Source organism: Bos indicus, chromosome 22, assembly GCF_029378745.1.
Source record: "Bos indicus isolate NIAB-ARS_2022 breed Sahiwal x Tharparkar chromosome 22, NIAB-ARS_B.indTharparkar_mat_pri_1.0, whole genome shotgun sequence".
NCBI classification, from domain to species: domain Eukaryota; kingdom Metazoa; phylum Chordata; class Mammalia; order Artiodactyla; family Bovidae; genus Bos; species Bos indicus.
Window position 1 is genome coordinate 25,924,834 of NC_091781.1, and position 26,235 is coordinate 25,951,068.

The following is a 26,235-nucleotide window of genomic DNA, read 5'->3' on the forward strand; positions in this document are numbered from 1 at the left end:
CCCTCTTACACTGTAGGTGGGAATGCAAACTGGTACAGCCACTATGGAGAACAGTGTGGAGATTCCTTTAAAAAAGGGAAATTGAACTGACATATGATCCAGCAATCCAATGCTGGGCATACACACCAAGGAAACCAGAATTGAAAGAGACACATGTACCCCAATGTTCATTGCAGCACCATTTACAATAGCTATGACATGGAAGCAACCTATATGTCCATTGGCAGACGAATGGATAAGGAAGCTATACATATACACAATGGAATCTTATAATGAGGTGGATGAAACTGGAGTCTATTATACAGAGTGAAGTAAGTCAGAAAGAGAAACAATATAGTATATTAACACATGTATATGGAATTTACAAAGATGGTAACATGAGAGGCATCAAAAGAGACAAAGATGTGAAGAACAGACTTTTGGACTGTGTGGGAGAAGATGAAGGTGGGGTAATTGAGAATAGGAGAAAAAAAAAAAACCCTCATGCTTTTAATCACTCTGCTGTATAGCCTCTTAATCAACTCCATTCCTGACATTCTTTTTTCATTTGTAACAATTACGCCCTTAATGTGGTGTATTACACTGACTGACTTGCTTATATTGAAGAATCGTGTGTCCCTGGGATAAAGCCCACTTTATCATGATGCTTTTAAATTGTTGTTGGGTTAAAAAAAATATGCCCTTAACTCTCATGGATATGGTTCCTATATACCTCTTACATATACAATGGACGTTAGAGCAGATCAGAAGTTCATGAACTTGGCCTTCTCTCTGGCCACTAGCAGTTTCGAGGTCCACTTTGGGCCAAGCACTGTGTTGGGCAGTAGGGAGGTCAAGGTTTATTTGGATTCCAGACTTCACTCTCATTACCTTTCACCTGGCAGGGCTGCTCAACTTTGATTCATGTTGGTTTTATAATGTATAAAGGGCTTCCCAGGTTCAGTGGTAAAGAATCTGCCTGCAATGCAGGAGATGCAGGTTTGATCCGTCAGTTGGGAAGATCTCCTAGAGGAGGAAATGGTTACCCACTCCCGTATCCTTGCTTGGGAAATCCCATGGACAGAGGACCTGGGCAGGCTACAGTCCATGGGACTGCAAAAGAATTGGACACAACTTAGTGACTAAACAACAACAACAAATAAAGTATAAAAAGAATCATCTTCATTGACATTATCAGAGTATTTTAAAAATTACATGTATCATTTGAAAATGCAGAGAGACACCCAATATAAGTTGACATCACAGAATATTAATGTTTCTTAAAAATATAGTCCATGGGGTTGGCAGGTTGGGTAATTTTGGGTACAGAAAAAAAAAATACAAGGAAAGAATAAAAGAATATAAGATACGGATGGACCGAGAGTGTCATACTAAGTGAAACCAGTCAGGCAGAGAAGGAGAAGTATTGTGTGACACTTCTTATATGTGGAATCTAAAAACAAATGACACAAAGGAACTTACAAAACAGAAACAGATTCACAGACTTAGAGAATGAGTCTATGGCTGCCGGCGGGAAGGATGGGGGCATAGTTATGCAATTTGGGGTGGCCATGTACACACTGCTATATTTAAAATGGGTAATCAACAAGGACCGACTGTATAGCACAGGGAACTCTGCTCAATGTTATATGGCAGTCTAGATGGGAGGGAATTTGGAGGAGAATGGATACATGTATATGTATGGCTTACTCCCTCCACTATTCATCTGAAATTATAACAACATTGTTTGTTAATTCGCTATAATAAATAGAAAACAAAATACAAAATGAAAAGGTAAGAAAATATAAGACAGCAAAGAAGCAAAGACAGAATAACAGAAGGAAAGGAGTGTGTGTGTGTGTGAGAGAGAAAAATGCTAAGGTAACACTTAACACAGATGATAACACAAATATGCACCCTGTCACCCAAGTAGAGGTAGTAGCTGGTCATGACAGTGAGCTGCCACAAGAAACACAAGCCCTCCCTACATTTACTATACACACGTATGTGCGAGCTCAGTCGTGTCTGACTGACTGTGACCCCATGGATTGTAGCCTGCCAGGTTCCTCTGTCCATGGAATTCTCCAGCCAAGAATACTGTAGTGGTTTGCCATTTCCACCTCCAGGGGATCTTCCCAACTCAGGGATCAAACCCACGTCTCCTGTGTCTCCTCCACTGGCAGGCAGATTCTTTACCATTGAGCCACTGTTCTCTATGTTTTCCTGAAAAGGGTTCTCTGAGCAATTTTAAAATCAAAATGTTGATGATGCCTGTGGGTCTGGGTTCCAATTAGCCTGAGTCTAGGTGCAGAGATGCTCCTCTTTGGGACACTGATATATTTTGGCACATACTTAACTTTTGTGAGCACTTAGAAATAAAATAGGGCTGCTTGGACAAGAGAAAAAACACAAAGCTTTTATGATTTAAAAACAGGACGAAAACCTTTGCCATTCTGTCATGCCCTGCTGCTGCTGCTAAGTCGCTTCAGTCGTGTCCGACTCTGTGCGACCCCATAGATGGCAGCCCACCAGGGTCCCCAGTCCCCGGGATTCTCCAGGCAAGAACACTGGAGTGGGTTGCCATTTCCTTCTCCAATGCATGAAAGTGAAAAGTGAAAGTGAAGTCGCTCAGTCATGTCCAACTCTCAGTGACCCCATGGACCACAGCCTACCAGGTTCCCCTGTCCATGGGATTTTCCAGGCAAGAGTACTGGAGTGGGGTGCCATTGCCTTCTCCTGTCATGCCCTAGTCTTTACAAAATGGATCCCTTATGAATTTATTTGTGAAATTTTTAGTTCTAAGAGTTGAATACTGATGACATTTCATTGAGTTGGTTATTGAAAAAAACAGTTACAGAAATATACCAAAATAGGGGATTTTAAAGTGTTGCTGGTCATCCATCACCAAGAACACCTAGCTCTCTCTTATAATTGTATAAAGCTATGGACACATCACTGACATAGCCTCTAATTCTTGTGATGGTCTTTTAGATGAAATCTGATCTAGGGAAAATGGAAAACTGAAGCCACGTGACAGTTTATGCAAAGTAAAATCAAAATAAAATTACTTCTGATATCCAGATTGGCTGTGACTGCTGTTTTTCCTTTAGCATTTTCTACCCAACAAGAGTAGGAACCAGCATCTTCTTCTGTGGTCTCAGTGATCTGTAATGTGCCATTCTCATGGACATGATACCTTCTGCCGTCGAGAGGTTTTGCTTCTTCCACTTTCTGCCTATGGACATAGAAAGCATGAATTAATCTGGGCTATGATTGAATTGTATCTTTTTTTCCAAACTGGCCACTGGTGTCATTCAATCTTATCCCTTCTTCACAAACTTGGCAAACCTTACAGAATTTTCCATTATACTTAACAATTCTTTAAAATATTACGTATTTGGTTATACTGGGTTGCTGGGTCTTAGTTGTGGCACGTGGGATCTAGTTCCCTGACCAGGCATTGAACCTGGGCCCCCTGCATTGGGAGCACAGATCTCAACCACTGGACCACCAGGGAAGTCCTTACAATTTTTTTTTTTTTTTTGTAATAGGTGATAAGTGTATATCTTACCTGCCCAAATAGACTGTAACTGGAGGAAATTTGAGTCTGAGCTCCGTGCCTCTGATGTATTTATAATAGCTCTCAGTACCACTTTGCATCTGTCCTCAGAGTTTAATAAATTGTTTCTGCCTTACTGATGGTGAACTCTTTAGTTAATCACTGCTGTAGGGTACTAAATGGGAAAGCTAGTAATTGAAAGAGATAATGAACCTTCTGAACCTCTGGCTGTCCAGAGGGAACATTGGTCATTCAGAAATATTATAGGCCACGAAGACATCCCTGTCTTGTGGACATGGATTACATTTACCCTTATCAACCCAAAGTCATTTTCTCCAACATTCATCCATTTTTCCAAGCTTTTTTCTGCCACAACTTGATTCACCTTCTACATTTCACAATAAGAGGCTGCTGGAGAGAAAACAGCCAAAGGACCAATTCTGGCTGCTGCTCAGATGAGACGTTAGAGGGTTGGGACTAGGGTAAGGCAAGGGAGGCACTTGCTTAAGAGACAAAATTTAAGGGTTGCCCCCACCCCCACCCCAAATCTCAGTAATCTAGATAAATACTTTTTTCAAAGTATTTTTCCTTTTGTTTTTGATGTGGACCATTTCTAAAGTCTTAATTGAATTTGTTACAATATCGCTTCTGTTTAATGTTTTGGTTTTTTGGTTCAGGGCATGTGGCATTTTGTTTCCCCGACCACAGATCGAATCTGCACCCCGTCCTGGGACAGGGATTCCCTGTCTTTGGAAAAACCACTGGACCACCAGGGAATTCCCAAGATACGTAATATTTTAATGAGGTATTTGCACAAATCAAAAATAACGCAAAAAAATTATCCACGATGAACAAAATAGCTACCTTTTAAATAAAGACAGAATCTGATCCTATAAATTGTATGACATTGCCCTGCTCACCTCACTCTAATCTCAGCCCCACAGAGCACTGGGGGAAATTATTTAAGATCCATTTAAGCAAGCTTTCCTAGAGAAGGAACAAATGTGGTAGATCAACACAACGATGTGTCTGGAGTTACTATCCCAACCTATAAACTGAAACTAAAATTCAAAATACACGTTGAAAATGTTTTAAACACAGACATTTGTAATGAAATGCAGGCTTAATAATAATGTAGACAATATCCAAAACAAAACAACAATGCATGACTTAGATGCACTCATAATGAAAACCTAAATCTACTTGTAAAATTGTCTTCATCATTGCTTCAATGCTTTGCCTTCCTTTGTAAGCAAAAATGGCTCTCCATATTCCCCCATGTGGGAGAATCCAGATCTAGTCAATAGTTCCAGGAGAGGTAGGAAAGTAAGTTTGCTACTTTATTTCTCAGAGGCACTTGCTACATGTAATAACACTGACGCAGTGCAGCCTGTCAAACGGTGGATGGAGGAACATGGGAAATTTACAACTGATGTTCTCTTAAGAAAACCGTGTAACAGCTTACCAGGACACTATTGCCTCCGGTGAAGCAAAGAACTCACAGTGTAAGAAAGCACTGTATCCAACCACCGTAGCATAATTTTCTTCATCTGCCGTTTGTATCAATGGACGGACATCTATGTGAAAATAATACAATTTTAAACTTCTGTGTAAGAAATAATACAAGAAAGTTAATTTTTTTCACTATCCTAGTCATATTAATAAAAATGGAAACAGCCGAGTAGCACAGCATTGTTGTTTCGTCACTATTGTGTCTGATTCTTTGTGCCCCTGTCTGTGGGATTTTCCAGGCAAAAATACTGGAGTGGGTTGCCATTTCCTTCTCCAATCACAGCATACATTCCTGAATTAGGAAGTATCCCAATGCAGTACCTTTCTGGAAGTTTGATATGGGGTCTAATACTCAAATGTAAGGCAAAAGGTACTTTGATCCCCTCCACCACCCCCTTTTTTTTTTTTTGGCTATGCTGCATGATTTGTAGGATCTTGGTTCCTTGAGTAAGAATTGAACTGGGGGTCATGGCAGTGAAGGTCCTGAGTCCCAACACTGGACCACCAGGGAACTCCCTCCACCATGTTTCCATGTGCTGAGAATTCAGTCGACTTGTGAGTATGACCTTGAACATTTTCCTGAAGGTAAGAGCAGACAGCTAGCTAGCTCCCGTGTATGCTTCCCTACAGTCCACAGGGTCGCAAAGAGTAGGACATGACTCGTGACTGAGCACGCATGCTTACCTAAAACATCGATGTTGGCATTGGCAAGGATAGTGCCATGGACATTCGAAGCTTCACACTGGTACACAGCAGTGTGATTCGGTTGTACGTTGGTAAAACTGATTTCCCCGGGAGACATGACATCACCAGAATATGGATTTCCTACAAGAGATGAAAAAAATGTCAGCTTGATAAAAAATAGAACCTGAAATATTTATATGCCGTTCATTAAACGTGTCACACAGTATTTATATTTTAAGACCAGTTTAGGGTGAATAGTTCATCAAAGCCAATTCTTTAGAATTTCTTAACATGAACCATGGAGTTTTCTTTCAAGCCCTTCTGCAGTTTCAGTCTTCCTCCAAATGAGTATTTATGGCCAACATATCTGTTGATTTCTAGCTCAAAGTCTCTCCATACCTACAAGATTCCAGATTTTCTGTTTAGCACTGAAATCCCACTGGGAACTGAAGCTCACTTACTCTTATAAATTGAGGTCCAGCTACTGCCCAGCATAACCAGATGATCAACACAGCAGGATCCCCCAATCCACCAATATTGGCTGCTGTTTTCCCCCTTTGCATGTTGTTCCTTTGTTTCACTTTCCTGCCCTTCTGCAATTTCCCGATCTACACCATTGGTTTCAATTGCCTTCCTTTACTATTTAACCACTTCAAACAAATAGTTCACGTATTTCACTTTCCCAGAAGACTAAATTCTTCTTGAGAGCACAGGCCAGCTTTTTTCTCCTTTCTTGGCAATAAATCCCTATCCCATTGGTGATCCAAGTATAATTCTGGAAATACCTTTTGGAAATGAGAAGATCTAACATTTATGCTACTTTAATTAAGGGCCAAGGAACTCTGCTGGATATGCCACGTGCTATCTCATTAACTCTGCTCAGAACCTGCTAGATCAGCACCAACATGGCTGCTGAGCAGGCCAGAGGGACTGTATTTCAGAAAATACCACAACAACTGGCCATGTACCAAATCACATGTCTTGCTCGGACACTTGAAAGAAGCAGTGGGAAGAAAAAAATATATTAGGTAGGAATGTTGAATGAGGAGTACACATGGTAAAATTTTTCATTTAAATGACATTACAAAGTTAGTAATATATCTAATTAATTTTTAAAGCTAGTACCATATACTAATGCATATATGTGGAATCTAGAAAAATGGTACAGACGAACTTATTTCCAAGACGGAAATACAGATTTAGCTGTAGAGAAGTAATACATGTGGACACGGGGAGGGATGAGAAGGGTGGGCCAGACTGGTAGATTGGGACTGACATATATACACCACCATGTGTAAAATAGATAGCTAGCGGGAAGCTGCCATAAAGCAGAGGAAGCTCAGCTCAGTGCTCTATGATGACCTAGGGGGTGAGACGGGTGGGAGAGGTCCAAGAAGGATGAGATACATGTATGCACATGGCTGACTCCCTTCACTGTACAGCAATCAACACAGCATTGTCAAGCAGTTACATTCCAGTACTTTTTTTTCTTTTTTCATGGTGTCTCCATTATAGAAAATAGTCTCACTATACTAAATATGGGGTTATAGAAAACACTGAATAATAAAATAGAAGCTTTTTCTTAGGCATCATTTGTCCCTCTGGAAGTGAGAATGGAATATATTTTTACACTTGACTGTGAGCTCTGTGGGAGCAAGATCTTGTGTGCCCTAGAGTTTCAATCACTATGTCCCTGGTGCCTGAAAAGTAGCCATCGTGGAGGATACAGTCGGTGAACACTTTTTGGGAAGACTGAAAAACAGTTTTGTTGTATGGCATTTTATCCCTGGAAGGTTCCTGGGGTAGGCAGAATAATGAGCCCCTGAAAGATGGCCACAGACTCATCTCTACAACTTGTGAACAGTTTCCTTTTTGTGGCAAAAGGAACTTTGCACATGTGCCTAAGGTCAAGCACTCGAGATTGGACAGTTATCCTGGATTCTCCAAGGGGCCCAATGGAATGACATGGCTCTTTATAGTCAGAGAACCTTTCCCAGCTGTAACCAACCAAAGGGAGAAGTGACTATGAAAAAATGATCGGAGAGATGTAGCATTGCTGATTAGAAGTTTGGAGGAAGGCAGCTGTGACTGAAGGAAAGTAGGTACCACCTAAGAGCTGGAAAAGACAAGAAAAGAGTTTCCCCTTGCCCGCAGAAAGAACCACAGCACCGAGCACACCTTGGTTTTAGCCGAGGGAGACTCGCATTGGGCTTCCAACAAACAGGATTGTGAAGTAATAAGTGTCTACTGCTGTTTGATGTATGACACGGGGAACCCAAATCCAGTGCTCTGTGACAACCTGGAGGAAGGGTGGGGAGGGACGTGGAAGAAGGGTTCAGGAGGGAGGGGACACACATATGCCTGTGGCCAACTCATGTTGCTGGACGGCGGAGGCCATCTCAACATTGTAAATTATCCTCCAATTAAAATAAATAAAACTTTTTAAAAAGTATACTGTTTTAAGCTACTAAAATTGTGGTCATTTGTTATAGCAACAATAGAAATTTGATAGAGTCCTGTAGGACAGTGTATCTCTCAAGAATCATCAGGATGAGCAGCGCTTCTAAGTTTTCAAGGCTACACAGAATCAAGTCTCTGATCTCATTCTGCAGCCTCACACTCTACATCAAGTTTTAAAAGCTTCAGCCTGTTCAGTTCTCCTTATACCATCTGCCCCATGGTAAATCCTGTCTACACTGCACTACAAAAAGAAGAAATGAAACTCTGGCCTCATGTTTGAGTGACAAACTCTGCTCAAAGCTGCCTTCTGGGATAGGTAAGGAAACTGTAGAGTACTTGTGGCAAACAGGCTACCGGGAGCTCCCAGAATTGTAAAAACTCAAATTATTTATCACATAAAAACCACTCTTCCTGACTCAGGTTGTCTTTCATCAGTTCAAAGGGCAAAAATGCAATATAGGGGGAGAAGCTTCAGCTCTGGACTTTTTCATTTCAGTTCCATTTATGGATCTAAATTCATTTGGGGTGTGTCCTCAAGTACGTAATGCAATCTCTCTGGGCCTCATTTGACATGTGTACAAACTGGAGAATAAAATTTAAAAAATCTCTCTTTCAGGGCCAGAAATATTGGATGCAAAGCGTTTGAAGAAGGTTAGGCTTGCAATCAATAATAGTAATCATTTTGACTTGATTTAAAAACATTACATATAAAGGATAAGGAATTGCTAAAAATAGATGCTTACAGAGATTCCAAACCCTTCAGTAATCCCACAGTCATCAGACATCCCAGTTAAAAATGGTTATGACCAGTTGGCAGGGGAACAAGGAAAGCTGTGTAAGGAACATGGAGCATGGGCTCCAAGGATGAGGTTGAGGCTTTGGTTCCAGCTCTGCCCTTTCTCAGCCATGCTCTCTCATGTTAGTTTATTTTCAGTGATCACGCGGTCATCCACCAACAAACCTGTTAGCCAAACTGTGGATATAAATCCATAACCTAACCATTACTACCACCAACCTAGCCCAGGGGCCCAGGATCTTCAAGGCAGCTTTTACTTGGAGTCCTACAACTGCTTCTCCATATAGAGTCCAGACAAAGTCTTTGTTAATAAATTAGAGCCTGTCACTATTCTGTTCTAAATACTTCAAGAGCTGCATATCTGATTCACAATAATATTCCAAGTCCCTTTGGGACCTGCCCCTTTACATGCGACATGGCCCCAGCACCTCCAGACTAGACTCTCTTAGCATGGCCTCCTCACTCATTCATCCTAGCTACACTGCAGTCCCTGCTTTTCCTCAACACACCAAACACATCTCGGGTCTCTACACGTACTGACTTCTCCACCCTGGAAGCTCTTTCACTGGTACTGGCAGGTCAACATCACTCACCTCTTTCAAATCTCTACTCAAAAGTCAATAACCACAAGGGTCTTATTGATATTATCCTAAAATCTGATAGCAACTCTAGGTTCTGGACTTCTCTTACACCCACTCCCTTGTGGCTCAGATCATGAACTCCTTATTGCCAAATTCAGACTTAAATTGAAGAAAGTAGGGAAAACCACTAGACCATTCAGGTATGACCTAAATCAAAACCCTTATGATTATATAGTGGAAGTGAGAAATAGATTTTAAGGACTAGATCTGATAGATAGAGTGCCTGATGAACTATGGATAGAGGTTCGTGACATTGTACAGGAGGCAAGGATGAAGACCATCCCCAAGAAAAAGAAATGCAAAAAGGCAAAATGGTTGTCTGAGGAGCCCTTACAAATAGCTGAGAAGAGAAGAGAAGCTAAAGGCAAAGGAGAAAAGGAAAGATACACCCATTTGAATGCAGAGTTCCAAAGAATAACAAGAAGAGATAAGAGAGCCTTCCTCAGTGATCAATGCAAAGAAATAGAGGAAAACAACAGAATGGGAAAGACTAGAGATCTCTTCAAGAAAACTAGAGATCAAGGGAACATTTCATGCAAAGATGGGCACAATAAAGGACAGAAAAGGTATGGACCTAACAGAAGAAGATATTAAGAAGAGGTGGCAAGAATACACAGAAGAACTGTACAAAAAAGATCTTCACAACCCAGATAATCACGATGGTGTGATCACTGACCTAGAGCCAGACATCCTGGAATGTGAAGTCAAGTGGGCCTTAGGAGGCATCACTATGAACAAAGCTAGTGGAGGTGATGGAATTCCAGTTGAGCTATTTCAAATCCTAAAAGATGATGCTGTGAAAGTGCTGCACTCAACATGCCAGCAAATTTGGAAAACTTAGCAGTGGCCACGGGACTGCAAAAGGTTAGTTTTCATGCCAATCCCCAAAAAAGGCAATGTCGAAGAATGTTCAAACTACCACGCAACTGCACTCATCTCCCACACTAGCAAAGTAATGCTTGAAATTCTCCAAGTCAGGCTTCAACAGTGTGAACCGTGAACTTTCAGATGTTCAAGCTGGTTTTAGAAAAGGCAGAGGAACCAGAGATCAAATTGCCAACATCTGTTGGATCATCGAAAAAGCAAGAGAGTTCCAGAAAAACATCTACTTCTACTTTATTGACTACTCCAAAGCCTTTGACTTTGTGAATCACAACAAACTGTGGAAAATGCTTCAAGAGATGGGAATACCAGACCACGTGACCTGCCTCCTGAGAAATCTGTAAGCAGTTCAGGAAGCAACAGTTAGAACTGGACATGGAACAACAGACTGGTTCCAAATCGGGAAAGGAGTATGTCAAGGCTGTATATTGTCACCCTTATTTAACTTATATTCAGAGTACATCATGTGACATGCCGGGCTGGTGAAGCCCAATCTGGAATCAAGATTGCCAGGAGAAATATCAATAATCTCAGATATGCAGATGACACCACTCTTACAGCAGAAAGTGAAGAAGAATTAAAGAGCCTCTAGAGGAGAGTGAAAAAGTTGGCTTACAGCTCAACATTCAGAAAACTAAGATGATGGCATCCCATCACTTCATGGCAAATAGATGGGGAAACAATGGAAACCGTGACAGACTTTATTTTGGGGGCTCCAAAATCACTGCAGATGGTAACTGCAGCCATGAAATTAAAAGATGCTTCCTCCTTGGATTGAAAGTTATGACCAGTCTAGACAATGTATTAAAAAGCAGAGACATTACTTTGCCAACAGAGGTCCGTCTAGTCAAAGCTATGGTTTTTTAGTAGTAATGTATAGATGTGAAATAGATGGGGAAACAGTGGAAACAGTGTCAGACTTTATTTTTTTGGGCTCCAAAATCACTGCAGATGGTGACTACAGCCATGAAATTAAAAGACGCTTACTCCTTGGAAGGAAAGTTATGACCAACCTAGATAGCATATTCAAAAGCAGAGACATTACTTTGCCAAGAAAGGTTCGTCTAGTCAAGGCTATGGTTTTTCCCGTGGTCATGTATGGATGTGAGAGTTGGACTATGAAGAAGGCTGAGCGCCAAAGAATTGATGCTTTTGAACTGTGGTGTTGGAGAAGACTCTTGAGAGTCCCTTGGACTGCAAGGAGATCGACCCAGTCCATTCTGAAGGAGATCAGCCCTGGGATTTCTTTGGAAGGAATGATGCTAAAGCTGAAACTCCAGTACTTTGGCCACCTCATGTGAAGAGTTGACTCAGTGGAAAAGATTCTGATGCTGGGAGGGATTGGGAGCAGGAGGAGAAGGGGACGACAGAGGATGAGATGGCTGGATGGCATCACTGACTCGATGGATGTGAGTCTGGGTGAACTCCGGGATTTGGTGATGGACAGGGAGGCCTGGCATACTGCGATTCATGCTGTCGCAAAGAGTCGGACACGACTGAGCGACTGAACTGAACTGAACTGATAGATGTGAGAGTTGGACTATAAAGATAGCAGAGCACCAAAGAATTGATGCTTTTATTATTTTTGTCTTTTTTTTTTTTTGCAGGGATGGAAATGTCTTTATTGTATCCTTACTTTGATTGACACTTCTTTTTTTTTTTTTGAATCCACCACAGGTATACATGTGTTCCCCATCCTGAACCCTCCTCCCTCCTCCCTCCCCATACCATCCCTCTGGGTCGTCCCAGTGCACCAGCCCCAAGCATCCAGTATCGTGCATTGAACCTGGACTGGCATCTCGTTTCATACATGATATTTTACATGTTTCAATGCCATTCTCCCAAATCTTCCCACCCTCTCCCTCTCCCACAGAGTCCATAAGCCTGTTCTATACATCAGTGTCTCTTTTGCTGTCTCGTATACAGGGTTATCGTTACCATCTTTCTAAATTCCATATATATGCGTTAGTATACTGTATTGGTGTTTTTCCTTTTGGCTTACTTCACTCTGTATAATAGGCTCCAGTTTCATCCACCTCATTAGAACTGATTCAAATGTATTCTTTTTAATGGCTGAGTAATACTCCATTGTGTATATGTACCATAGCTTTCTTATCCATTCATCTGCTGATGGATATCTAGGTTGCTTCCATGTCCTGGCTATTATAAACAGTGCTGCGATGAACATTGGGGTACACGTGTCTCTTTCCCTTCTGGTTTCCTCAGTGTGTATGCCCAGCAGTGGGATTGCTGGATCATAAGGCAGTTCTATTTCCAGTTTTTTAAGGAATCTCCACACTGTTCTCCATAGTGGCTGTACTAGTTTCCAGGATCAGGGTTTTTTCCAATGAGTTGGTTCTTTGCATCAGGTGGCCAAAGTATTGGAGTTTCAGCTTCAGCATCAGTCCTTCCAATAAACACCCAGGACTGATTCCCTTTAGGATTGACATTTTGGATTTCCTTGCAGTCCAAGGGACTCTCCAGAGTCTTCTCCAAGATCACAGTTTAAAAGAATTGATGCTTTTAAACTGTGATCTTGGAGAAGACTCTGGAGAGTCCCTTGGACTGCAAGGAGATCCAACCAGTCCATCCTAAAGGGAATCAGTCCTGAATATTCATTGGAAGGACTGATGCTGAAGCTGAAACTCCAATACTTTGGCCACCTGATACAAAGAACCAACTCATTGGAAAAAACCCTGATCCTGGAAAGATTGAAGGCAGGAGAAGAAGGGGAGACAGAGGATGAGATGGTTGGATGGCATCACTGACTCAATGGACATTACTTTGAGTAAACTCTGAGAGCTAGTGATGGACAGGGAAGCCTGACATGTGTGAAGTCCACGGAGTCACAAAGAGTCTAACATGAGTGATCAACTGAACTGAAGGTGGAATTTCCTAGTGGTCCAGTAGATAGTTGCTAATAGGGGATTTCCTAGAAGTCTGGTGGTTACATCTCCAACCTCTCACTGCCAAGGGTCCAGGTTTGATCCCTGGTTGGGGAATTAAATCTCACAAGCCACAGAGCATGGCCAAAATTTTTTAAAAAGATGCTAAGAGAGTAGATCATGAAAGTTCTCATCTCAAGAAGAAAAATTCTGTAAGAGAATTCTGTAAGAAAAACTCTGTAAGATAACAGAGGTTAACTAGATTTATTGCGTGATCATTATGGAATGTATATAAATATCAAACTATGATGCTGCACACCTCAATTTAATATAAAGCATACCTCAATATAAAAAGGAAAGAAAAAATAACTTTCAGAACTGTTCAGTCTTTTGCCAAAGTATTTGTATTTTAAATAAGTAGGCACATTGAAAGCTGTAACAATTTCAGAATTGAAAGCAATTTTGTTTAGTTACTTTCTGAAAGAGTAGATATGGCCATACTGTTATTTGAGCAATTCTAGATTAATAGTCAAGCCTATGTAATAGGTATTTTTAAATAATTATTATAATTTTCAATCTCACTGTCAAACGTGTTCAGTCAGTTTATCTGCTTGTCACTGACACTGTACTTATGATCATACAAAGAAAAAGAAAACAGATGCACTTCTCAAAAATAACAGCAATAAGCACTAAAGTTTCCTGACTATTTGCTATGTGAAAACATACTAAACAGTATTTTGGGAGTATTCTTTGTGTGGTAGCCCCTGGGATAAGCGTTCTCTATGTGTGCCTCCTTTAATCTATATAACACCCCAGTGGTCAGTGCTGTTTTCATCTTCATTTTACTGATGGTGAAACAAGTGTAAAGAGGGTCAGTAATAGTGGGATGAACTGAGAGAATACACTACACACACACTACCATGTGTGAAATGGATAGCTGGTGGGAAGCGGCTGTGGAGCACAGTAACACACCAAATCATACAGACAGTAAGTGCCAGAGCCTGAATGCACACACAGACCCTCTGGATCCACAGTTTATAGACTGTCACAATATTCTACAGATAAGCATTATCCTAGGTGGTAGACTATGTTGATCTCATGCAATTACAATCAACTACCATCAGCACTATTTTGTAATTAAAAACTTAAGTTTCAGGAGATGTATTGGAGTTGCCTGATCAATCTCCCCAAGCCTGAGTGCACAGCCTGGTTGGGACCCCAGATCCACACGTCACTAGGATGCCCACCCTGATATGAGTGGGTCAAAGGCAAAAGGAACTAACAAAGGCATCACACACATGTCTCAATATTGTAAATTCTCTAAATTAAGCTAATCAACTGACAAACAACACTTTCTCTGTTATCCAACCTTTACAAAGACATTCAAAATGACCAGAACTCTAGGTTCAAATTGAGGATTTGGGACTTCTTGGAGACCTAGGCTAGAACATGGTAGAGTGGGGAGATTAGGCCCATCTCTGCTTTTCCACGCCAAGCCCACCTGGGAAGGGCTCAGAGCTGACTGACTGCACAGGGGATTCTTCTGGTCTTGGGGACTCAAGCTTGGTTGAGAACCTGAAGTGAGCCAGGTTCAGGCTTTCCATGTCTCTCTGGCCCTGTGGATTTCTCATATTATGGAGACACGTGTGCCAGAACGGGTCCTTGTTAAGAGCAGAACCCAGTGAGGAGTTACTGTTGCCTGGATCCAAGGCAAGTTCTGAATTTCAGCTGCACCCTCGACCACTGGGTCCCTGTTCCTGTTCCTTCTCAGGCAGAGAAACTTTCCTCCTTGGATGCATCCTCTGTGTCATTCAATTGTCTTATTTATAACTAATATAATGGCCAAACAAATAGTATTTATGGCTTTTCCATAAATGTAAGCATAAATAGAATTACTTTGAAAGATGCAATTCTGGATTCTCTGGTTAGATCTGTCTGACAGTAAGGACCACTTACCAACTTCACTTTAGCCATAACAAGGGTGTCTAATCATTAAGTGTCCCAGCCAAACACTGCCTTCAGCATCACCTCATAATTGGGGTTTTCACTTACTCTCAATTGGTAAGCCATTGACTCTCCACTTGATCGTGGGTTCAGGCTCTCCTTCAGCCTCACACAACAGGATGCCACTGCTGCCAGTGCTATATACACCACTCTGAGGTTTCTTGGTCCAGTGAGGGGGCTCTGGAAATAAAGGGAAGAGCTCATCAGTGTTTTATCTATTTCAGAAGGTCCAGAAATGTTATATCAATAACCTCAGATATGCAGATGACACCACCCTTATGGCAGGAAGTGAAGAGGAACTAAAAAGCCTCTTGATGAAAGTGAAAGAGGAGAGTGAAAAAGTTGGCTTAAAGCTCAACATTCAGAAAATGAAGTTCATGGCATCTGGTCCCATCACTTCATGGGAAATAGATGGGGAAACAGTGGAAACAGTGGCAGACTTTATTTTGGGGGCTCCAAAATCACTGTAGATGGTGACTGCAGCCATGAAATTAAAAGATGCTTACTCCTTGGAAGGAAAGTTATGACCAACCTAGATCAAGCAGAGACATCCCTTTGCCAACAAAGGTCCGTCTAGTCAAGGCTATGGTTTTTCCAGTGGTCATGTATGGATGTAAGAGTTGGCCTGTGAAGAAAGCTGAGTGCCAAAGAATTGATGCTTTTGAACTGTGGTGTTGGAGAAGACTCTTGAGAGTCCCTTGGACTGCAAGGAGATCCAACCAGTCCATTCTAAAGGAGATCAATCCTTGGTGTTCTTTGGAAGGACTGACGCTAAAGCTGAAACTCCAATACTTTGGCCACATCATGCGAAGAGTTGACTCATCGGAAAAGACTCTGATGCTGGGAGGGATTGGGGGCAGGAGGAGAAGGGGACGACAGAGGATGAGATGGCTGGATGGCATCACCGACTCGATGGACATGAGTTTGGGTGAACTCTGGGTGTTGGTAAGGGACAGGGAGGCTTAGCGTGCTGCAAGTCATGGGGTTGCAAAGAGTTGGACAGGACTGAGCGACTGAACTGAACTGAGAAATGTTAAGGGTTGCATTTCCATTATGCACCAGCAGATGGCAGACACAACAAAGTGTTTCCCAGTAAGTCTTCTCTAAGGTAAGATAGGCATTGTTATTTGCCTGGAATGGGGTTTGAGAGTGGGCATGCGTTTTTATGAGTGTGTGTGTTGTAATTTGGACTCTTAGCATGTATAGTAAAATCAACACACTAAAAAGAGTTATCTACATTCAATTTTACCTAGCTACACCACAGTATCTATCTCATTACAGAAAAATGAAGGAAGGGTGAAGTTTACTGAGTGCTGACCACAGCTTATTTCAGGCTGAAGCAAGGCATCCAAAATGGCTGATTTTCAAGTAACATATTTTGAAAAATTTTTAATGAAATTAAAACATTCAGCCATTATTTTAAATATTTCTCAATTAATGACTTTATAGCATTTTATATGTCCATATCCCAAAGTCCATCTTAGGAATTTGGAAAACATTATTTCCTAAATAAATTCTTTTTGCAAGGAGGGGTAGGAGAAGGAATCCTAAAAGCAACATTTACCATTTTGCCCTCAAAACAATGGAGGAAAAGATATACTCAAATTACTTGCATCTTTCCATGTCCTAATACGCCAATATTATAATGCTAAGTGGTATTTCAGTAGAGAAGGAGACATTTTTCTTTAAGCGCAAACATCACTGTCATGTTTTGTCACCTTAAGTATATTACTGTGTCAGGAGCGAATAAAAGATTCATATTAAAGTATGGATGGTTTGGATAATTTGATTTCAGAGAAAATTGCACAATACCTGCAGGTAGTAATTCCCATCAAGTGTTGCTTGGTTATTTCTCCCAAGACAGTTTTGGATTTACATTTTTAGTCAAAAAGGAAACTCTTTAAGATACATATATATACGTGTAAAACAAAAGTGTCATTTGAAGAATTTGTTACAAAACAAAGGAGGAAAAGGAGGATTATGTGGGGAAAAATGTCTATAAACGTACCAGGAAAAACAAAGAACTACAAATATCCCTGGCAAGTTCAAGTCTGAGCAAGAGACATGTCTTTGTAATTATTCGACCGGATACAGACTTGTTAAGTTCCAAGTTAAATATGTGTGTTCATAATCTACATTATGTAAATATTTATTCATATAGTTTAAAATGCAGCAGTCCAAATTATAAACTGCCTATGAGCTTTCAAGGTGAAGAGTTTTACTTCCGTGTGTATGTCTACATTTTTACATCATTGTTACTTTCTTCTGATCTTTTCATATACATTGTAAAATAAAACACTTGAGTTACAGAAAAACCATGAAAGATTTCTTATTTACAACAGAAAACTAAGACTACTGCTTTTAGAACATGTAAAAATAAAAGAAATCATGGCCATGCAATATACAACATGATGGCTATAATTTATGAATAATACTGTATTACCTATTTGCAAGTTGCTAAGAATGTATCTGAAAAGTTCTCATCAGAAAAAGAGTGTAACTATGTACTGATGGATGTAAACTACACTACGTGTGGTGACTGCTTTACAATACATGCCAATATTGAATCATTATATTGGATAACTGAAACTAATGATGTAATATGTCAATTATATCTCAATAAAAACAATAAAGGGTATCATGCAATGATGACCCTTCTCTACATCTTTGAGTAATAAAATCAAGATTTCTATGTATATTCTCATCCTACGAATTTCATTAATCCTTTGGTACCAGCATTAAGATACACTACTGTTAGATATTGCTTCCCAGCTGATGTGGTGGTAAAGAAAATTCCTACCGATGCAGGAGATGCACGTTCAGTCCCTGGGTCAGGAAGATCCCCTGGAGAAGGAAATGGCAACCCACTCCAGTAATCTTGCCTGGGAAATGCCATGGACAGAAGAGCCTGGTGGGCTACAGTCTATGGGGTCGCAAGAGTCAGACAGTACCCAGTGACTGCATCTGCATGCGCGCGCGCGCACACACACACACACACAGCCAGATCTTAGGTAAAAGGTGCTTAAATGACCATCTTAATCAACCCTTCAACCTTACAGATGGAGAACTGAGCTCTGGAGAAGTCATTCAACTTGCCCAGAGTCACCAGTAAAAGAAGCCTCACTTTCTGTTCTTGCCATTCCATGGACCAGCAGACCTGCTAAGTGAGAAGCACTGAGACCCCCAAGTGACTGTGGTGTTATTTCTAACTCATTACTATTTCATTAATTTGGATCACAGGAACAACGCCCAAATAGTTGTACCAACTTTCATTTTGCACTTCCAGATCCAAGCTCTCCAACATTTATCATCTGTGCACACTCACTACAAATCATCAATCAACTTTGTTCTTGTTGTTTAGTTGCTCAGTCGTGTCTGACTCTTTTGTGACCCCATGTACTGCAGCCCACCAGACTTTTCTATCCATGGAATTCTCCAGGCAAGAATACTGGAGTCAGTGGCCACTTTCCTTCTCCAGGAATCTTCCCAACTCAAGGATTGAACACACATCTCCTGCACAGGCAGGCAGATTCTTTATGGCTGAGCTACTTGGGAAGCCCCAACTAAACTTCATCTGAACTCTTTCTGATAAGCTTTCTTTATAAATGCTTAGACATTTGTTTTTATGCTTCTCATCCCTGTTTCTCCTGGAGAAGTAAGCTAGTCCTGAGCAAAGGTATGTTTGGTCATGCGATTTGAAAGGGACTTTAGGCCTGTTCTTCAGTTCAGTTGCTCAGTCGTGTACGACTCTTTGTGACTCCATGAATTGCAACACGCCAGGCCTCCCTGTCCATCACCAAATCCCGGAGTTCATTCAAACTCATGTCCATCGAGTCGGTGATGCCATCCAGCCATCTCATCCTCTGGCGTCCCCTTCTCCTCCTGCCCCCAATCCCTCCCAGCATCACAGTCTTTTCCAATGAGTCAACTCTTCGCATGAGGTGGCCAAAGTATTGGATTTTCAGCTTTAGCATCAGTCCTTCCCATGAACACCCAGCACTGATGATCTTCAGAATGGACTGGTTGGATCTCCTTGCTGTCCAATGGACTTTCAAGAGTGTTCTCCAACACCACAGTTCAAAAGCATCAATTCTTCGGCGCTCAGCTTTCTTCACAGTCCAACTCTCACATCCATACATGACCACTGTTCTTCTTAGAAGCATATTCTTCCTGGGTCTGTTGTGACACTGCTCTCAATACCTGCCCAGGCTGAGATTTTCACACCTGGCATCTGCAGTGAGAGCACCTAGACTATATCACTTAGGTTAAGGATCTGTGAAAAGCCAGGGCAGAATTGCTCTCTTTCTGATGTGTCCTCTGCTTAGTATAGGGGAGAAAAAATTTGCCACCCCAAAACATCTCTTTGGCATGCAGATTATTTTGAGCTGAAAATAATCAAGGCCCAAAAGATTCAGGAAGAAACTCTGATCTCGCCACTAATTGCATAAAATAGTTTAGTAAGAAGGCCTGTTTCTGGAATACAGCTATTGCAGAAATAAGTACCAAGAACGGCTAGCATAGTGGATCAGATGGTAAAGAATCTGCTTGCAATGCAGGAGACCCAGGTTTGATCCCTGGGTCAGGAAGATCCCCTGGCGAAGGGAATGGCAACTGTCTCCAGTATTCTTGCCTGGACAATTCGAGTTTGGTGGGGGAAACTGCAGGGCCTAGACATTAGAATCCACTCTATGTCCCCCTGTCTGCCTGGCCCTGCAAACACAGACAAATCCAACATTGGCTCTTCCATCTCCAGTCTTTCTTGGAGATGCTGTCCTCTCCTCTGAAGCCCCAAGTATGCTCTTTAGTCTTTAGCTGAAGATGGTGTTTAAGCTCTGGCCCTTTTGGTCAGTTACTCAGTTCTCCTGGCTTGCTCCCATGTATACATGTTACTACCCTTTTGTTTTTCTACTGTTCATCTGTTTCATGCCAATTTAATTTTTAGATGAGCCAGGAGAAAAAGGAAAATTTCTTTCTCCCTGACACTGGCACAAAGGAGAACAGATGTGTGTGGTGTAATTTTAAGTTGAACTGAAATGACTCAGTAGGTGCCACAGTGAGCCTGAGGACATTGGCTAGGGGACAGAAAATATCTGGTGGTTGCAATGAGGCTATGGGCATGCAAGAACACCAGAACAGATTTTTTCAAAGGTTGGAACATGCAACTGTATTCCTGACAAGTAAGACCTATTTGAAAGGATAGGGGGAAAAAGGCTTAAGAGAGAAGAAAGAATGATTAAAATGGAAATTTCTGAGAGAAAGCATCATCACTGAATCCCAGTCTTTCATCTATTATCCATAAATCTCTGGTAACTGATGAAAATGACTTATGTTGAAATTTTACTCATTTAGTCATAATTGTAAACAAAAAAAATAAGATGATAAATTTCTCTCACGATGATCAAAACTGAGATGCAAATGTCTGAATGTTTACAATGTAATAAGCAAGCTAATTAGAGATGTTTATCACTAGAAGGAAAACAAAACAGAAAACTTGGTACCTATGAAATACACAACACAGAGGTTATTTTCTTAGTAACAGATTTCTATTAAGTATCTATATTCTAACAGATCAAAAATTATTAGGTTCAGCAAATTTAGATTTCACTACAACTTTTTAGAAGTAGATTTGTTACTTGAAAATAAGACTTTCTCAAATAGGTCGATTACTGAATTGTGTTTGAATTCATGACATCTTTTTAAAATGCACCACAATTATGGTTATAAAATTATGTATAAATACTTGCCTATTACACTTATTAAATTTCAAAAGCCCTATATGATGCAAAAGTTTATAACACAAACACTTAGTTGGATGCAGTTGAAACATATCTGTGATCATAATTTGATTTTTGTATTTAGAAAATTCTAGAGGCCATTTTGGTTTCCTAGGTGGCACAGTAAAGAATTTGCCTGCCAATGCAGGAGAGGAAAGAGATGCCAGTTGGACTCCTGGGTCAGTGACCCACTGGGACCCACTCCAGTATTCTTGCCTGGAAAATTCCATGGACAGAGCAGTGTGGTGGGCTTGTGAGATTTTAGTTCCCCAACTAGCGATGACAGATTTTAGTTGTGTTTATTACATTAATAAAGAATAAATATCACAGATATAGAGAATTCAGTAAAATACATGCTTTTGTTTAAGCACACTGGATGTTTTCAGAATGGGCTACATTGTCAAAGTTTATAGTAACATTGCTCTTTTCTCATATGACTAATCCTGTTATTTAATTAGTTTCCAAGCAAAAGACAAAGTAAGGGAAAGAAGGAAGTGCAGGAAGGCGGAATAAAATTGAGTGAAAGTGAACTTATCCATCCATATGATTAATGAAGGATATATTTACTGCCTTCACACTTTAAAAAAAAGAAAGACTTCTTCAGCTGGGCTTGCTTTTCACTTGCATGTGTGAAGAAAAACTCCTAGAACATACAACTGAGGGCACGTTTAGTAGTTTCTCATTAAGGATAAAGGATTAAATGTCCCCCATAAAAACATTATTTACATCTCAATACTGCTAATAGCTGTTTTATGAATAGCAAAGACAATTTGTTCAGGAAACCTATATTCCTTTGGAGCCCTATAGTCAACATTTTAAATTGCATAATTAATTTTACATCCTTGATTTATTTTTTTCTTTTTGCAACCTTTGCAGTTCTTCTGAAAGCTTCAGTCTCACAGTCAAGAAACCCGTGGCCAGATTGTTAAAATATTCAGCTACCGTAGCGATGTTCCAGCCATCTGGAAGGATTTCTAATAGTCAGCAACTTGGAGTAAGAGCAGCTAACAATTAGACCTGTCGGGTTCGTGGGTATGTGTTGGTGCTGGGATGGGGGAGGCGGGCAGAGGGTTACAGAAAAACATTCCTGCTGTGTGGTATAGCTGTATTATGCAGAGGCATCAAACACTGACTAAAATTATGGAAAAAATCTCTCAAACTCTTCATCTCTGAATTCCTTGGTGAATAATGTCAGAGGAATATGTCACTATTGGCAACTGTTGATATTTATGCATAACAACAGGCTTTCCCTCATAACAGGTTTTGCTTTTGTTGAACTAAGGGAAATGATACTCTCATTTTTGGATTTCCATTCTTCCTATCTTAACTAATCACACACATTGTGAGATGCGCTAAGTCGCTTCAGTCCTGCCCAACTCTTTGTGACCCCATGGACTGTAGCCTGCCAGGCTCCTCTGTCCATGGGATTCTCCAGGCAGGAATACTGGAGTGGGTTGCATTTCCTTCTCCAGGAGATCTTCCCAACCCAGGCACTGAACTGGAGTCTCTTGCATCTCCTGCATTGGCAGGCGAATTCTTTATCACTAGTGCCACATGGGAAGCCCACCTGAGAGACGGGTTTTGGAAATATGCCGCTATTCCAAACAACAACATGATTAAGAGTTACTTGTTAATATAACTTGCATCTGAGCCTTTCTTTTTTCCATTAATTAAAACAGTGGGCCTTTACTTAGGTATTCCTTGTGCAGAATGAAGCTTTAAGAGGGGAACTTCATTGGAATATAAATGAAAGCCTTAGAGCACCAGTTCACTAAATAGAAACCTGACAGAGATCATTTCTTTCAATAGTAAAGCCTGCACAGCACTAAAAAAGCACAAATGCAGTAATCATCCCATTAATTTGATCAATACAGTCAACCAAATCATATATAAAAACTGCAGTGTTATCAGGACCACAGAAATAGGTCTGCATCAATCAGATTCACAGGATGACTAGGTAACCTTCACATGTGCCCAGCAGCCAGAGCCCTGATAACTAATACTGTGGCTCACCTTCTTTTTCAATGGTGACATCACTGCCTACTTATTTCTGTGAATACAACAAACAATATACCAGGTTCTATTGACCAAAAAGCTTGAGTTTACAGAAAGAAGACATGAATATAACATGTTTTTTGCACCTTTTGGTAGAGAAATAATGGTTACATCATACTATCTATTTTTCTTTCCCCATCAGTAACATACTAAATATCATCTGAACCCAAGAGATAGATCTCCCCCAAGTAGGAAACAGTTAAGATAGTAATCTGTCTGACTCCCTCATTTCACTGGTAAGAAATGGAGATACAGAAAGGTGAAGTAAATTGGGCAAGGACCCAGGAAGTTAATGCCAGGACTGGGAAACTCGAAGCTTATCTCAGGCCTATCGTAATACTTTCTATGATGGTAATGTTTTCTTCTTTTAAGGTTTCATATTATGCAGTGTTATACACATATTACAGTAAGTGTTTTCTCATAATAATATGGTATAAAAGATTAGGTTTAGTGACCATTCAAATAGTCAAAGTCATCTGTGTTCAGCCCCTAACCTGAGATCTTTTCTTGTCATTTGTCCCTTCTATGTGGTTTCAGGGGGTAAATGACAAACCTGATTAATTGAAGTCTAATGTATTCCATTGCTCACGCTACAATTAAATGCTGAAACAGCATACTCATTTATATATATATATGCATTTGAGGTTGACTACACATATGAATTCACCTTTTTTTAAATAGAAAAATAAATCAACACAGGAAATGTACCTTCTACTGTAACTTGAAAATCATGAGTGGCTGATCCCAAGACATTGCTGGCTGTGCAGCGATAGGTTCCTTTGTCCTGAGAGGAGACATTCTCTATCTTCAAAGTTTTGCCATAATTTTCTTTTGTTTCTCTTCCCTTTGGTAAATCACCTCCCATTTTGTTCCAATCAACTTGTGGAGTTGGTCTGTGAAACAATACACACATGGTAAACATTTTAAGTGAAAAATAAAATATAAAGAAATGCACAGGGTACCTCCCTCACTGTGCTACTTTCAGGTCTGCACTCAAGGGTTCCACCGAAACATCAGCCTTCCCAGTGCACAGACCTGCACACCACCACCCACCATCCGTGGTGAAGACCAGGGCTGGATCATGTCTCCCTCACTGCAAGCTCCTTTAATGGGCTACCTCTTCAGAAATCTTCTGTTTCCTCTACTCAGAGGGCTAGCTCCATGGAAGTGCTGAATACGGATGGTTAGATGAAGGATGCATGACTGGACCCATAGAAATGTACAAGATTTTTTTTCAAGTGTGCTATCTCCCTGTGGGTGGTTTTGAAGGGGCCAGAAATAACAGCCGTCTTCCCCACGAGTTTGAAAAACACCATAAACTAAGACCCAGCACTCAGCAGAGGGTAGCCGTGACACCCCTCTTAATCCTTATGAGGCTGCTATTGCAGAATAAGACTCAAATGTGCGTGCCCAGTGTACTGGCTGGACCGGGCAATAGCTCATTTTGGGCCAAGGTGGGCTCTGAGGCATAGACTGGGTCACCCAAGCAGACTGTCACCCTAGTAGGGAATACAGGAATGAAGGAATGAACCAAATCTCTCTTGATTAGAAAAATTAGATCACCCAATATAAACAACAAATGATAAAAGCAAGAACAAAACAAATCCCAAATTGATAACTTGTCATACACCAACACAATGACATTTTCCACCTTATCTGGGTGGAAAACAAGAATGAGGAATCAAGCCAGCTAGGTTTAAAACAGAAAAATCCCATCTGTTGCGATTTTTGAAATGAAAATTTTTGAATGCAAACCAGACAAGTGAGAAGTGGGACGCTCTATGACTTTTGTGATTTAAAAATGATATGAAGAACAGTGATGCCAGATTTTAACTGATGGATGATTTTTTCTTTTTTTTCCTCTTCACTTGAGCTGTATGACTGAGTGGAAGAAGTATTTTTGCTGTTTTTACTGATGACTTGTTTTTTCTCACTACATTTCTTTTTATCATTAATACCTGAAAGTTATTGAGTATGTTCTAAATGGGAGCATCATTATCATCATTTTACCAGTGAGGATTCTAAAGTTCAAGAAGTTAATTTGCTTAAAGTCACTGGGGTAATAAATGACACGTTAGAACTTGAAATTGATTGACTAAACTTGTTCTTTTGATCAGTGTCTTCTATTTTATTTGTGCTTTCCCCATTCTTTTTTTTCCCCTTCCTAACCATGAATTCTGAGAATATATGCTTAGAGGCAAATTAATTAGTTTCTAGTTAATATGTGAACAATTCATACTGTTTGCATCAATTTTCTTAAATTGTATTGTTAGGCAATGGTTAAAATAATTCAGTTGTTATGCAAAAAAAAAGAGGTAAAAATGATGATTTTTACACACATCTACTCTCTTCCCTCATTGCGTAAGTACTTGTTTGGAACCACCACTACCGTTCATGTCACCAGGCTTAAAATACAGGACACAGTACTGACTCCTAGAGGAAACAGTAAGGATGCTCAGATAGGTGGCTATGACAGTGTATTAGCTGTTGGCTTCCTGAGCACACCACCCAACAGGATGCTTAACCCATCCCTCCTAACTGCTTGCTTTGCACTCCATCTGTCAAAACGGCAATTTGCCAAAGTGCAGGCTGCTCTGGACCTTAGTTCCTCCAAATCAGGGGATTTTTGTAAGCTCATACTTTAATGGTACAAGCATCTCACCTGCTGTAAAATCTTTTTTTTTGCCAGTCCTTGGAAACCAGCCTAATCTTCTAATACCTATTCTTTGAAAGAATAGGATAAAATGATTATCTAATAAGTATCATATGACTATGAGACAAATTCATCTGGGAACACATCTGTACCACTGCAAGAACATCCAGCTATTGTCTTGGTAATGTTTTTCTTTCCTTTTTCAAAAATTTAGTAAACATTTACTAACAGCACTTGAACAATAAAGTTTCGAAGGAAAATGTACTGCTTAATCCATTTTTATACATAAATCCACACCATACCATCATCTCGATGTTTTCTTTAGGTCCTTGCCCAGCCAACTTTAATTCT

General features: G+C 40.5%; 1 protein-coding gene across 8 annotated transcripts in view; it reads right to left on the reverse strand.

Annotated features, from left to right (window-relative positions):
* The window catches only part of CHL1 (cell adhesion molecule L1 like), a 357,768-nt gene that overhangs the window by 41,592 nt on the left and 289,941 nt on the right, over positions 1 to 26,235 (reverse strand). For all 8 annotated transcript variants that reach the window (XM_070776316.1, XM_070776317.1, XM_019985050.2 and 5 more), the window contains 5 exons: positions 23,940 to 24,124; positions 15,451 to 15,582; positions 5,735 to 5,875; positions 5,004 to 5,115; positions 3,048 to 3,214 (listed from right to left, as the gene is read on the reverse strand). In XM_070776316.1, the coding sequence (XP_070632417.1) occupies positions 3,048 to 3,214; positions 5,004 to 5,115; positions 5,735 to 5,875; positions 15,451 to 15,582; positions 23,940 to 24,124 (737 nt within the window). The remainder of the gene's footprint in view (positions 1 to 3,047; positions 3,215 to 5,003; positions 5,116 to 5,734; positions 5,876 to 15,450; positions 15,583 to 23,939; positions 24,125 to 26,235) is intronic.